Source organism: Aplosporella prunicola (genome assembly GCF_010093885.1).
Source record: "Aplosporella prunicola CBS 121167 unplaced genomic scaffold K452scaffold_28, whole genome shotgun sequence".
NCBI lineage: Eukaryota > Fungi > Ascomycota > Dothideomycetes > Botryosphaeriales > Aplosporellaceae > Aplosporella > Aplosporella prunicola.
The window spans coordinates 112,110-124,998 of record NW_022983556.1 but is presented as its reverse complement, the minus strand read 5'-3'; the positions used below and the strand labels follow the sequence as shown (position 1 = coordinate 124,998).

The 12,889-nt window shown below is 58.8% G+C and overlaps 7 protein-coding genes across 7 annotated transcripts; 2 read left to right on the top strand and 5 right to left on the bottom strand.

Moving 5' to 3' along the window:
- Positions 1 to 1,265: 1,265 nt before the first annotated feature.
- K452DRAFT_99667 (uncharacterized protein) lies at positions 1,266 to 1,757 on the bottom strand. The gene has a single exon (XM_033547413.1). It carries the CDS (start codon positions 1,619 to 1,621, stop codon positions 1,355 to 1,357), a length of 267 nt encoding a protein of 88 aa, XP_033393325.1. The 5' UTR covers positions 1,622 to 1,757; the 3' UTR covers positions 1,266 to 1,354.
- Positions 1,758 to 3,064, bottom strand: K452DRAFT_99676 (uncharacterized protein). The gene has a single exon (XM_033547414.1). The coding sequence runs from the start codon at positions 2,724 to 2,726 to the stop codon at positions 1,893 to 1,895; it is 834 nt and encodes a 277-aa protein (XP_033393324.1). The 5' UTR covers positions 2,727 to 3,064; the 3' UTR covers positions 1,758 to 1,892.
- K452DRAFT_291427 (uncharacterized protein) lies at positions 2,608 to 3,296 on the top strand. Its single transcript, XM_033541175.1, has 2 exons — positions 2,608 to 3,222; positions 3,278 to 3,296. The coding sequence occupies exon 1, from the start codon at positions 2,861 to 2,863 to the stop codon at positions 3,095 to 3,097; it is 237 nt and encodes a 78-aa protein (XP_033393323.1). The 5' UTR covers positions 2,608 to 2,860; the 3' UTR covers positions 3,098 to 3,222; positions 3,278 to 3,296.
- A 162-nt stretch (positions 3,297 to 3,458) lies between these two features.
- On the bottom strand, positions 3,459 to 5,392 carry K452DRAFT_312216 (uncharacterized protein; the record flags this gene model as incomplete). The annotated part of the gene is made up of 4 exons (XM_033543538.1): positions 3,459 to 4,855; positions 4,914 to 5,134; positions 5,195 to 5,264; positions 5,320 to 5,392. 4 exons carry the CDS (start codon positions 5,390 to 5,392, stop codon positions 3,459 to 3,461), a joined length of 1,761 nt encoding a protein of 586 aa, XP_033393322.1.
- A 1,273-nt stretch (positions 5,393 to 6,665) lies between these two features.
- On the bottom strand, positions 6,666 to 8,225 carry K452DRAFT_235550 (uncharacterized protein; the record flags this gene model as incomplete). The annotated part of the gene is made up of 3 exons (XM_033537445.1): positions 6,666 to 7,454; positions 7,530 to 7,669; positions 7,742 to 8,225. 3 exons carry the CDS (start codon positions 8,223 to 8,225, stop codon positions 6,666 to 6,668), a joined length of 1,413 nt encoding a protein of 470 aa, XP_033393321.1.
- A 1,808-nt stretch (positions 8,226 to 10,033) lies between these two features.
- K452DRAFT_99659 (uncharacterized protein) lies at positions 10,034 to 10,821 on the top strand. Its single transcript, XM_033547412.1, has one exon. The coding sequence runs from the start codon at positions 10,153 to 10,155 to the stop codon at positions 10,621 to 10,623; it is 471 nt and encodes a 156-aa protein (XP_033393320.1). The 5' UTR covers positions 10,034 to 10,152; the 3' UTR covers positions 10,624 to 10,821.
- A 684-nt stretch (positions 10,822 to 11,505) lies between these two features.
- K452DRAFT_312214 (uncharacterized protein) lies at positions 11,506 to 12,374 on the bottom strand (the record flags this gene model as incomplete). The annotated part of the gene is made up of 2 exons (XM_033543537.1): positions 11,506 to 12,249; positions 12,276 to 12,374. The coding sequence occupies 2 exons, from the start codon at positions 12,372 to 12,374 to the stop codon at positions 11,506 to 11,508; spliced, it is 843 nt and encodes a 280-aa protein (XP_033393319.1).
- Positions 12,375 to 12,889: the final 515 nt, after the last annotated feature.

Here is a 12,889-nt window from a genome sequence, read left to right as displayed (position 1 = left end):
TCAAAGGTTAGCTGCTCAAGACTAAACACTTTGATATTGGAGTAACCCGGGATTTACATTCTCAGTGAAAGTAGATTGTTCAAAGAAAGGAAACCGTTGGAGCAATCAAGACCCGTAAAGCAACTTATTTATGAAAAGCTGCACGTGTGTCCCACCTTTTTGCTATATTCCACTGTACTTGTGGGCTGCACTCCCGAGATCGCCGAACTCCTCAAATTCGTCCTTCCGCAAGTAAACTACGGCATCTTCAACCACGCCACCAAGTCCATGTGCGTAGCTCACATCGTAGACTTTGCGACGTAGGCAGGTGAAGTGGACTCAGGAAGAAAATAGTTAAGGTACGCCGATACATCATAACATCTCACTGAAGAAACACCTCTAGCAAGTGGAATAGTAGGGAAACACGCTTTAGCAACTCGAGCTACCAAAAGCATACAACCAAACTATATCAGTAGAGTAGGCCTCCGTCTCGCTTAGCTTATAAGTAGGTCAAGGCAAGTGATTGTTCTTACATAAATACACAGGCATCTCAACTCTGCTCAAAACTCAGACATCGCAGCAAAGTTCAGCAACGGCGTGTCCAAGAGATTCCGCCTCATCTCTCGCTGTCTCTCAGGATCAAGACGAGCGCGTATAGCCACATGTACTAACAGGTTTGCAGATATTGGCAAGCGCCCGAACTTGGCGCAGGAGGAAGAAGACATAAAAGCAGCCTCAGCCTCAACTGAGAAGCAACCGCATGCCGCCTGCGTGGAGGGAGGAGCAGAATCAGGAGCAGGAGCAAGAGGCCATTTCAGTAGAGGCAGCTGATGATGCGTGGGAGGACCTTAAGTCCTCCCTCGAGACGAACCCGCGCTCCCGCGATTCCGAGCAATTGGTGAGAAAAGTATGCATTACGTCGCCGATAGACTTCACCGTCACTTAACAAAGCTACCCCTCATCACTGTTTGATTTTAACAGCGAACTTGTTCAAGTGCCGTAGCAGCCTAGACGTAAATGCCACCCACCCGACTAGTTTACTGGTCGTTTATTTTGGCCGTGGTATTGCTGGTAACCTACATCTCTGCATAGCAGGTCAGCTTTTGCAGTGTCAATAATCGACAAAGCGTGTGCTCAGTTGCGGATAGGTCATCCATTTATGCAATCGGAGCCTCTTCTTTTTTACTAGCGTAGAGAGAGCAATCGTGGGGACGCATTACACTGGCTAAAAGGATTATTTGTACGTTCTTCATCCAGCAAAGAAGACCAACCCAAACCACTCTCCTCACTTATCCAATCCGTCACCAGAGCTACTACAAAGCAGACAGCCACAACCACTACCGACGAAACAAGACCACAAGTCATTTCAGTATTATTAAGTAGCTAAGAGGAAACAAGTACGTACATCCGTATGTCCGTAGACAGTAACGTGAAAAGCCACAGCAAAATACCTACCGAACACGGCCACCACCACCACCAGCACAGCTCCCTCCCGCTCCGCAAACCCACCCCCGCGCAAGCAAATGCCCCAACGGCAACAAACGAATAAATAACTGACCTTAGTACGTAGTATATGCATACCAATACACAGAGTACTAGCCAACCATTCCACCATCCAACCATCCAAACCCAAGGCGTCCATCCACCCCGCCCGCTTTCCCTCCCTACCCTCCTCTTTTAACCCTCCACCTCTTCACCCCTCCACCCACCCAATAAAGAACAAAAAACCCACCCTACCCATCCACCCCCTTACCAGAAAACCCGCAAGCAAGCGAGCGAGCGTACGTGTAAAAAACCGCAGCCGCAGCCGCAGCCGCAACCGCCGCCGCCACTACCACCTCCCACCCACACCCCAACCCCAGCCACCATCACCACGACCACGACCACGACTCGCGGTACTTCCGCCCTGCCCTTCACCACAACCACACACACAAGCAAACCAAAGCCCAGCTCACCCAACCAGGCCCGACCAAGCCGATCACATCACACACATGCAGACAAGCCAAGACAAACGCAAACGACACACACAAGCGCCAGCCAAACAGGCAAGCAGGCAAGCAGGCAAACACCAAACAACAAGCAACAAGCAACAGGCAGCAAGCAACAGGCAAACAAATGGCATAAGGCAGCAATAACCATAAGTAGGTAGGTAAGCACAGCACAGCAGCGTAGGAAGGACTAGCGCAGACTCCCACGACCCCAACGACTGCACCACACCGCAGGAAGATGAGGGGGCAAGCAACCCCGGCTAGAAGTCGTCGTTGTAGCAACAGCAGCAGTGGACCGAGAAGCAAAAGCAGCAGAAGAAGGAAACAGAGACGGAGACGAGAAAGAGATGAGATAGAGGAAGAGAAAGAGGAGCTGGTAGTAGTGGTGGAATAGGTATGTAGGTAGGTAGGCATCCAGCAGTTAAGCAGGCAGACAAGCAAGCAAATCAAAGCAAGTAAAGAAAACAACACCAAACCAAAAAAACGCACACCAGGAAAACTGAAAGAAGAACAAAACTTCCAACAAAAGAGACGTCCAAAAAAACGAACACTGGCTGTAAGTAAGTAAGAGCGAGTTAACCAAGCAGCGATGACGATGTCGATACCGCCGTCGAAGAAGAGCGAAGAAGAGCGAAGACAGAAGAAAAAAAAAAAAGTAGAAAAAGTAAAGTAAAAGTGTACCCGTGTGCTGCCTTTGACTCGACAAAAAAACAAGAAAACAAAAAAGATTCCTGGTGCCCCATCCCTCCGGTGCCCCATTCCTATTCCCCGTCCCCGACCCCTGTCCCCGGCCCCGTCCTCGTCCGCCCTAGGTTGGTAGGTAGGTTAAAAAAGTTCCTTGTGTCCGCCTAGCCCGCTTGTCTGCCTGCTTGCTTTCCTGCTTGCCTATATGTATGCCTGTCTGCCTGCTTGTCTGCTTGTCTGCTTGCGTGCCAGCGTGCCAGCCAGCGTGCCATCTATCGCGTCCGCTGCCCCGTCCTGTCCATTCAGCAATACATAGCAGGAGGTCCAGTGCAGCCGACTCGGCTCAGCTCAGCCAAACCATGCATACAGCCAGCCAGCCAGTCAGCCAGCTCTGCAAACCTCACCTATTGTGGTCGGTCGACGAGGCTTTCCCTGCCCAAAAATAGTAGCAGCGACATCAGCAGCAGCAGCAGCAGCAGCAGCAGCAGTAGCAGCAGCAAGCAAACCCCATCCAACCCAACCCACCCAATATCGATCGATCATGTGGAAGAAGCAAAAACGAAAAAGAAAAAAAGCCGTAGTAGTCTCCCCTTATCATCCTCCCCTCTCCCCTCTCTCCCTCGAAGAAAAAAAAAAAAAAAAGCCGTAGTAGTCTCCCCTTATCATCCTCCCCTCTCCCCTCTCTCCCTCGCCGTCACGTATCCTTCCTTTCCTTCCCTTCCCTTCCTTGCTACTACGTAACCCCGCCATTATACACAGTCAGTCAATCAATCAAAACGATAACTCCCCCCGGCCTCATCCCGTCCCTCACAGATCGATCAGGCTTCCGCTCTGCTGCTGTTGCCCGCCCGCATGCTGCTGCCCGAACGGGTTCGAAGACCCGCCGAAGCCTGCGCCAGCGAATCCACCGGGGCCCGTCGCCGCGGGCATCAGGCGGTTCTGCTGTTGTGGCTGCACGAAGCCCGTCTGCGCCGGCATGCCCGTGAACTGGCTGTTCAGGAAGGGGTTGTTGCCCGTGGCGTTGGCGTTGATGCGGCCCAGACCCGCACCCGCGCTGTTGACGAACGTGCCTGGCGCCGTGTGCTGTGCCGGAATGCGCAGGTTGCCGACGTTGCCGAAGGTATCCTGCCCATCGCCAGAGGCCAACAGCGCATTGAGCCTCGCCGCGTGCGGGTCCATTTCCTTCTGTGGCTGCTGTTGTTGCTGCTGCTGCGGCTGCTGCGGCGCCTGGAAGTCGCGGATCGGGTTCCAAGCGTTGGTCGGCGAGCCGAAGTTTTGTGCGGTCTTTTGGTCGGCGAGCGAGCCGAGGGTGGGAGCGGTGCTGCGCGTTGGCTGGGCGGTTGCGGGCCGGTTGAGAGCCGAGGCGAACGGGTTGTTGGAACCGGTAGGCTGCGGTGCGATCGAGTCGGTCGTGTGTGCTTGTTGCGCCCAAGGGTTGTGACTGCCAGGTTGGAGCGTGTTTTGCTGCTCAAGCGGCTGTTGTTGTTGCTGGCCGTACATGTCTCCGAAGCCGTTGGACATTTGCTGGCCGTACGGGTTGTTGACGTTGAAGGCGGTCTGCTGGGGCTGGAGGTAACCCTGTTGGCCGAAAGTCGGGTCGAAGCCGGTGGGCTGCTGTTGTTGGTAACCGCCGTATCCGAAGCCGTTCTGGAAGCCGGTCTGTTGGGGCTGCATGCCGGTGGGCTGAGAATATGCGGCGTTGAGATAACCGGTATTCTGCGGTTGTTGCTGGTCGACGAGGTTTCCGAACCAATCCACGGCGCCTTGTTGCTGGTATCCTTGGTTCCAACCGGTGGGTTGAGCAACCGCAGGTTGGGCGGGCGTGTCGTCGAACAAGTTGGAAGCGTTGGTCTCCTCGAGCTCTCTCCGACGAAGTTCCTCTTCCTCCTTACTGAGCCTGATAGCCTTTGCGAGGTCGTCGTCGTCCATTTCGCGGGTGTTGGCCCGCTCACGCCTCTTCCGCTCTTCCTCCATCTCGTTCTTGCTTGCCTCAATCGCCAGCCTGTACTCGACGTCTTCGTCTTCGTTCCTTGGCTTGCGGTTCTGAGGACGGGGCCGCGTTGCGTCGCTTCCATGTCCTCCCATGTGGCCGTAGTCGTCAAGGCCAGTGACGCGCGACTTCCATGATTTCCGGTCTGCTCTCTCAGCGCGCAGTCGTTCCTCATCCATAATCAGGGCGGTGAGCTCCTTTGCGGAAACACGGACTACACACGTTGCGCTTAGCGGTGGTCATTGCGACGGCTTCCCCTGGGGGCAACCTACTGTTCTGGCCCACGTCGCGGCTATCCTCGTCGACGTACTGGAACTCGCGCAGTGTCTTGATGATGTAGAGGTTCTTGCGCGCCCAGGTGACGACGAGTTCGGAGCCCTCGTGCAGGCAGTAGTCCAGGACCTTGAGCGACTTGAGCACGTGCCGCCAGTTCTTGCCTTTATCGTTCAGCCGTTTGTCGAGCATGTCCATGATCTGGTAGAAGTCCTGGGAGCTGTGGGACGTCAGTCTTTTGCCGCTCAGCCCAGCGTCGGGCGATCCCTAGGCCACCCACTTGTTGAAGGTCATCTGGGCGATGTCGGCCATGTCGCTGCCGACAGGGCCCCATGGGTCGTTGCTGGTGGCTGTTGGGCCGTCAGTCGAAGGGTCGGCGGTGGCGGCAATGGGTGCGCGACATACCATTTCGCACCTTGATCTCGACGCTCGAGTAGCCTTTTGTGACGTTCTTGACGCTCCGCACCACCTTGGACATGGTGAATGAGCGATGCGCGCGAGTGCGGCGGGTATCAAAAGTAGGAAAGAATGGGTGTGGGCGCGAGAGTCGGGGTTGTGGAGAGGTTGGAGGAAGAGGCGTGGTTCGAGGGGATGGCTTGGAAGGGCAGAAGGTCGGGCGATGATGCAACGTGCAGCCGGAGCGTTCCTTTTGGGCCGGGGTGCGCGGTGTGCCGGGGGTGTGCTTTAATTAGGTTCTCGTCCTGCAACCAAGCTGCTCGACGCGCAAACGTGTCGAGCGGAGGTGCAGCGTCGGTGTCGACAGGAAGATAGGTAGGACGGCGGGCAAGTAGGTCAGTATCTAGGCAGGAGGATGCTGTTGGCGTTGCTGACGACGTGCGTTCGCTTTTGCCGCCCGAATTGCGATCTGCTGCGGCGCATATGGGGGGGAGAGTCGTAAGTGCCCAGTCGTGCCCAGCCGCCTTGCCTCTTTCGGCAGCCCATATACGGCTTTGACTTTGCTTTGTCGCTGCTAGAGCTGCTGCTCTGCTCGACACACACGCGTCACACCCGCTCCGCTCTGGCGGCTCGCCCGGCATTGCTTGCGATCGTCTTTCCTTACCGCTTGTTGCCGCCGCCATTCGGTCATCATTCCTCACGCTCCCATAATCATAATCAATCAATCAGACAATCACGGAGACGCACGCGCATCGCATAATACAAGCCATTCTAGTCGAACATTTGGAATGAAATTTTATGCGCTCCGTAAAACGTGAAAACGAACACATACCCGCCCCCCCAGTGCCAGTGTGCAAGAGAGGAAAAATAAAAAAGAAAAGGGAAAAACCAGAAAAACCAGCAATAACAAAAAAAAAAAAAAAAAGAAACCCCCCGCATTCACTCCCTGCGGGGCCTCGGACGCCGCCCCTTGGCCCCCCCTTCTATAGATAAAACTCCCGGTTGCAAAACAAACAAGCCAGACCCGTTGAGAGGAACTTTGAGGTATCTCGTATCCCTCGCCGAAAAGTGAGAGGGAAGCACATGCAGAGCCCGAGCCAGTATTAGTTGGTTGGAAACGACAAAGAAGAGTCCGCACGCGTTGAACCGTCACCAAGGGAACCGCATATCAGACCCCGATGCTGAAAGGCAAAACAAAAAGCTCCGTTCCAATGCAAGACGTCCGTAAGAGCTGCCCTTTTTTCTTTTTTGTGCAGCCCGTGTTATTACCCGCTGCTAGTCTTGGCCACACTCACTCTCTCATTTCTTTTCTCTTCCATCGTACAATTAGGGAGGTAGGACGTATTATGACGCAACTATTGCACAGGAGGCGCCCACATGCCACCATCCATCCTCTGGCGAGGGTCGTAGCCGTCAGGCTCAGTGCTGTTGGGCCTGCGGATGTTGGGGTTGGCATAGTACATGTTGGGGGCCGAGGCACCGTAGTGCGGCTCGGGGTAGGTGTAGCTGTCAGCAGGGCCCGGAGAGGGCATGTTCTGCTGGGCGGGCGACTGCCATCCCATACCGCTCATGTGAGGGCTGTGAGGAGCACTGCCAGGCTGCTGCTGGTGGCTGTTCGCAGGGGGCTCCAGGACCGAGGGCGGGCCGTAGGCGCTGGGGTGCGAGGTGATGGTCGGCCTGGGGGGAGCGACAGGCGTGTAGGACTGGGAAGTCAGAGAGGGAGAAGAGCGAGGGCTCGGTTGCTGCATCTCGGGGCGAAGGTGAGCGGGCATGTTCACACCGCCCATGTAGGCGAAGTCGGAGACCTGGCGGTGCATGGCAGGCACGACCGGCATGCCAGCAGCCGGCGAGAGAGAGAGCGGGCGGTTGTTGGGCGAAGGGGTGGGGAGGGGAGAGGCGGTCTCGGAGTAGTCATCCGCATCAGAGCGAACGGAGCGGGCAGGGGCAGCAGAAGCCCTCGACGCCAACGCGGCGGCAGTGGCAGCCGCAGCCTCCTCGACGGTGCCCGTGTGGTGGTTTTGGTGACGCGTGAGCGTCGTCCTACGAGTGAAGGTCTTCTGGCAGTCGGCGTAGGGGCACTTGTACGGGCGCTTGCCAGAGTGAATGCGCCTGTGACGCGCAAGCGAACTCGAGTCACTGAAGGGCTGTTTGCATCGATCGCGTTAGCGTCGTCGACCTCGGATGAAACGCAAGGAGAAAGAAGGCAATTGCCGGCTTACCTTTCCGCAACGCTCGCACATGTGAGGCTTCTCGCCAGTGTGGACGCGTTGGTGGACGGTCAACGCGGAGCGCTGGATGAACTGCTTGCCGCAGTTGGGGAAGTCACACACGTGAGGACGGACACCACTGTGGATGCGCTCTGTGTGTGGGGTTGACGTCAGCTACCCGTTTCAACAGCGAAAGAGGGATCGATGGGACGCGTTTTGCCTACCGTGACGCGCCAAGTCGCTGCGGCGAGCGAAGCCCTTGCCACAGGTCGAGCAGGCGAAAGCCTTGGGTGGGCCCGTGTCGGATGCAGGCCTGCCGCCAACCTGCTGCTGAGACTGCTGATCAGGCTGGACCTGAGGCGGATACGCGTGCTCTGGCGGGGGGTTGGGGAGGTATTGCTGGTTCATCATGGACATGGGCGCCTGCATGGCGGAGGGAGAGGGATAGCGCATGCCGTTGGACATGGCGGGCATGGTCTGGTAAGCCTGAAGAGGAGGAGGAGCGGGTTGCGCGTAACGCGACTGGTAGTCGGAGGGGTGCGGCGACACTCCGCGCTCGGAGTTGGTCTCGGACTTGATGGCGCCGTTCTGGTAGGGCGAGGGGGCGTAATGCTGTTGTTGCATGCTGGGCTGCATCTCGTATGACATGGGTCTTCCTGCTAGAACGCGACCAGGCATCTTAGTATTAAGTATTGTCCCAAGTTCCATATCCTCCCACGGACAAGAAGTGGGTGTGTCCACGCGTTTGCAGGGCAGGCGTGGAGGAGTCTGGAGGAAATGGCGGAGTCCGAGGATTCGGGAGGTGCGCACCACTATACTGGGACTGGCTTTCCTGGCCGCTCCTTGAGAGATTCTGCGAGCGAGGAAACGATGCTAAGGCCCCTTTGCGAAGGGTCTCCTCACCGACGGGGCGTGGGGAGGTGGTTGTTGCGGGAGGGTGGTCCGTCCGAGGGTGCTGTCGAAGGTGCCGGGCCACGCGCGGGTCAAAGCTGGGAGCAGCACTGGCAGGGCGGGTTCGCGTCAGTGACGATTCGGGGGCAAGGAGTCGAGGGACGGGAGGCGCAATGCAGGCGTGTCGAAGGGGAGCGGGAGCGATGCAGCGGTCGTCGGGGCAAAAAAAGGGGAGGGATCAGGGAGTTGGCGGTGCAGGCGGGCTTGGGGAGGTGGGCGATGGAGGGGGCCCAGCGCGGCCAAGGACATACCTTTGAGACGGGACAACACGCGAACAGGGTGGAGGGAGGATGGGACGAGAGGTGGTGAAGGAGAGAAAGTTCGAAGGTACCTACGTGGAATACCGTTCTTTTCCTTCGCGTTTTGGATCTGACTGAGATGCGCTAGGCCGAATTGGGCTGGCGCTAAATCCCTTTCACCCGATTCCCTTCTGACACCAGGATCCAGAGTTTCACCAGTTTCGCCGGCGCTGGGTAGGACGCAGATTGCTGTCGACCGGTGAGGCGTGCTGGGGTATAGTCCGTGAGCTGTGTGGCAAGGGTAGGGGCGTCCTGTCAGGGTGTCAGCCGTGTGCGTGGGTGCGTGGGTGCTTGGGGCGCGTGGCTGGCTATACCTTTGATGCAAGCAGCCGGAGCGATCGCGGGTTCGAAGAGTGGTTCAGGTGGCGCTGGGTATGGCTCTGGGTTTAAACACTTTTAGCCCGCAGGCAATGGGCGCTCGGGAGGGCGGGAATGCGAACAAGTCAGGGCACGCAGAATGGTCACGGCAGCAGGGTCACAGCCCAGGACGGGGCGGCATGGCATTATGTAGATCATGCCGTCTAAACTCTCGAAGACGACGCTGTCTGTCGCGGCCCAAGCTTGTTTGGAGCCGCGGGTTCATCCATTATCCACCCCTCCCCCCTTCACCGCACTGCTGCCAGCAGAAAGGGGGTTCGCCCGTCGCCTGCCCGCACGGCCCCCGTGCAGCTGTGCCGCCACGTTTGGAATGCCGCTAGAAGCCAGGGAAGCCTTCTAGAGGCTCCGCCGGGACCGCCATGCTGCCAGGTGGCTGCAGGGCCCCAACGGCCACACACACGAATTGCGATGGCCGCCAATACGTGCCCATCATCCAGGGGGGGCTGTGTATGTAGGCCGGGAATCTCGGCGGGGGGTCGGAAATGGGTGTGTGTGTTCCCATCACTCATGGCGTCAGTGGGCATCGGCAAGCTGCCGGCGCCACGAGAGAAAGAGAAACCTCAGCAGCCACAGGGAGCGTAGCGCGGCGCACGCCCCCCGAGTCAAGGATACGGAGGTTAAATCCGCACTGATCGCCCTCGGCCAGCTGGCAACGGCCACGCGTGACCTTCTTCGCGCCTTCGACGCGCCTTCTACCAGATCTGCCTGTGCGTGTCGTGGCCCCCCTTTCCAGCCTTTCCCTCGCGCACGAGCAATCTCCGACGCCATGCGGTCAAGTAGACTCGCCACCGGTCACCGATCCACGCGCTGCTTCAGGGGCCGCCCGACTATCGCGCAAGCAGCAAATTTCCAGAAGGCTTCCTCATCTGACCGGCCCTCATTTCCGCATTGCACCGCGCTGCACCGCACGGGCCTGGCCCCACGCCTAGCGTTTCCAGAAGATTGCCCTCTTCGGACTAATCGCTCGGCGCCTCTCGTGAGAAGCGGTGAGCTCGCTGGCCTGCCAGATGCGCGCTCTGCTGGCCGCGCCCCACCCTGCGCCCACCACGACCGGAAGCTATCGCTCCATCCCCGGCCACCACGCTGTCGAAGAGCTTCCATGCCCGATCCTCGATGCTTCCATTTCCCCGCTCGCCTGCGTCCGGCCTGCCAGAGGCGTACACGTTCGTCCCGGCCCACGGGGTCTGAGTCTCCCACCCTTCTCACACCACGATGGCCTTCTGGGGAACTGTGAGACCTCGCTCAATCTCGCAATATCGGCTCCCGCTTCTCATCTCCCGCCCCCGAGTCATTCCTCTTACCACATTGTCCCGCGCCGTCGTGCGCCTTTCTGGAACGACTCAGCGCCGCTTCGGTGCCATGCAGGTGCCGCCCCAAGCTTGTCGTCGATCGTGGGGCTGTCTCACGCCGTGCCGAATCTTTGGCCGCGAGCCCTCCGTGCCCCCCCTCCCTTCAACAGGCCAGGCCGCGAGCGGTGACCGGTCAGAGGGCGCGAGTGGCGAGCTCTTCGGGTGCGGTGAGCCATCGGCAGCGAACCGAAGCCGTGGATCCCAGGGTCCAGAGGGGGCGCATCTCGTCGAGATTGCGCGCAAAAGCCGCGGTTGGCTGCGAGTGACCCAGCTCACAGACGGGGTTGCCGCCGGCAGTTCTTGACGGCCGGACGGGCTGAACGGCGACCTCTGCGAGACCGGCCGCCGCCCGTTGACGGGGTCAACCTGGCTTCGCCCTCAGCCCTCCAGCCTTCCAAGGTCGGCCAAAGGGCCTCATTTCGCCCAATGTGCTCCCAGCTGCCCAGCTTTGGACTGTGAGAGGCCCTTCATTCGCTGCTGCCCGCCTCAGCCTTACGGCTTGCCGCGCGAACTGGCAGCGGATCATGGAGAGCGGCGCGACGGGAGAGCTGCAGACCTGCACGGCGTCCAACGCATCGTACCCTGGTGGCCCGGCGAGCCGAGTCTGCCTGCCTGAGAGCTGCGTCAGTGTGCCCTCATGCCGGTCGCAGCCGCCGCCGCCGCCGCCGTCGCCGGTGCGATGCCGAAGCAAAAATGAGGCTGGCACGGCTGGATCTTCGAAGCGGCGTCCGATTAGAGATTGAGGAGGGGTCACAATTGGAGACGAGCTGCGTCACAAAGGCGCAATTCTGATGAGCCTACACCCGGGTAATTACTGCATTATCTTGGAATATGGCCTGCGTGCCTACGTACCTGTCTGTGGCAGTCGCGCGATCGACCTCGGTGCACCCCCGTTCGTGCGTTGGAGCTTACGCATTGCTGGCCTATTTCCGCTCGAGAAGCCTTGATCCTTCTGGTTGAGGAATCCTTCTGGAAAACGAGATCTGCCACGGTTCATTTCCTGGTTTCTGGCTATCGACGACAGGCTCCCCGGGATCCCGGCTGGGCAGCGGAACGCTGAGACGTCGGACGCCGCGTGAACAAAACGTGAGACGATCGACTGTTGTAAACGGAGTAGTCTGTGTCAGGCCAAGGCTGCAGCCGCGGTAAACGCATGATGCCATCATTCATTGCGTGAGACCCGAAAGTTGCCGTTGATAGCCAGAGCCAGACGTCGGGCGTGTGTTTCCAGTGGTCGGTAAACATGCTATTGAGGGCTTGGCGTCGTTTCGGCAACAATATATCGATATCAAATAGAATGGAAAACGAAAGCACCCGCGGAAGCGAGGCGACAGAAGAAACAGCGGCGTCGGAACCAATGGACATCAGTCCTGCAGGTGGAGAAAGCAAGGCATTGGCAAAAGTCTGAAGGCGGGGCAGGATAGGGTAGGCGAAGGATCCGGCAAGATATTTGTAGACGTCGGACAGCCAGCCAGTCCAGTAGCGGAAGGGCCAGTCGGAAAAAGCTAGACAAGGCGGCGTGACGTGGGAAGCCGCTCTGCTGTTTTCTGATCTGAGAGCCAAGGCGTCGTTGCACGCCGCCGCGGCCTGGCCTGAGACGACCTTTTGCGCGTTTGATGCTCTTGCTGCCTTTGCGGCCCCCGCACTTCGACGCACCTGCACCTGCATGCCGGGGCCTCCCTCTCTGTTAGGCAACCTCTCCTCGCCATCCTCGCCACCATGATCCGCAGCTATCGGTGAGGGGTGCGATGGGCACTGCAATGCACCGCACCGCAACGCACAGGCACCACGTACAGTACCGTGGTAGCAAGTACCTCTCGGGTGTCGCCCGTGCGCTTACTCAGAACCGCCCGCCAACCAGCCCAAGACCTAATGTACATAGGTGCGCCGGTCGTTCGTCCCGTCCCGTAGCCAGCCACACGGCACACGCCCGTGAGCCTCCCGTCCCCCGCTGTGCCTGTGCCGTGCCGTGCCAGTCGTGTCCTAATTTTGGTACAATACACCCACCAACCACCAACCACACCCGTCTTCTGCTCTGATCTGATCTAGCTATCTGGCAGGCGTGGCAGGCGTAGCAGGCAAATGCGCAAGCATGCACGCATCCGCCCCAGCGTCCCGTCCCTGCGCCGTCCCCATCAAACCTATCAAATAACCTAGGTAGGTCCCACCCCACCCGCCACGCACCCGGCAACCCGGTTCCTGGTTCCCGGAGCTCCTATGTACGAGTACCTAGGCTCTGGCTCTGGCGCTGCTCCCCCGCGTCTCATGCCGTGCGCTGTGCTCGGGAGCGCGCTGTGCTGCGCTGTGCTGTGCCGCGCCGCGCTGCTGTGCCGCTGCTCGAGCCGGGGGTGCGTGCGTGCGCGCGCGTGTGTGCGTGTGCGGGGACCGGGACCGG

Coding starts and splice junctions, on each gene's coding strand:
- K452DRAFT_99659 (XM_033547412.1), top strand. CDS start 10,153: ATGCGCGCTCTGCTGGCCGCGCCCCACCCTGCGCCCACCACGACCGGA.
- K452DRAFT_291427 (XM_033541175.1), top strand. CDS start 2,861: ATGCCTGTCTGCCTGCTTGTCTGCTTGTCTGCTTGCGTGCCAGCGTGC.
- K452DRAFT_99667 (XM_033547413.1), bottom strand. CDS start 1,621: ATGGACGCCTTGGGTTTGGATGGTTGGATGGTGGAATGGTTGGCTAGT.
- K452DRAFT_99676 (XM_033547414.1), bottom strand. CDS start 2,726: ATGGGGCACCGGAGGGATGGGGCACCAGGAATCTTTTTTGTTTTCTTG.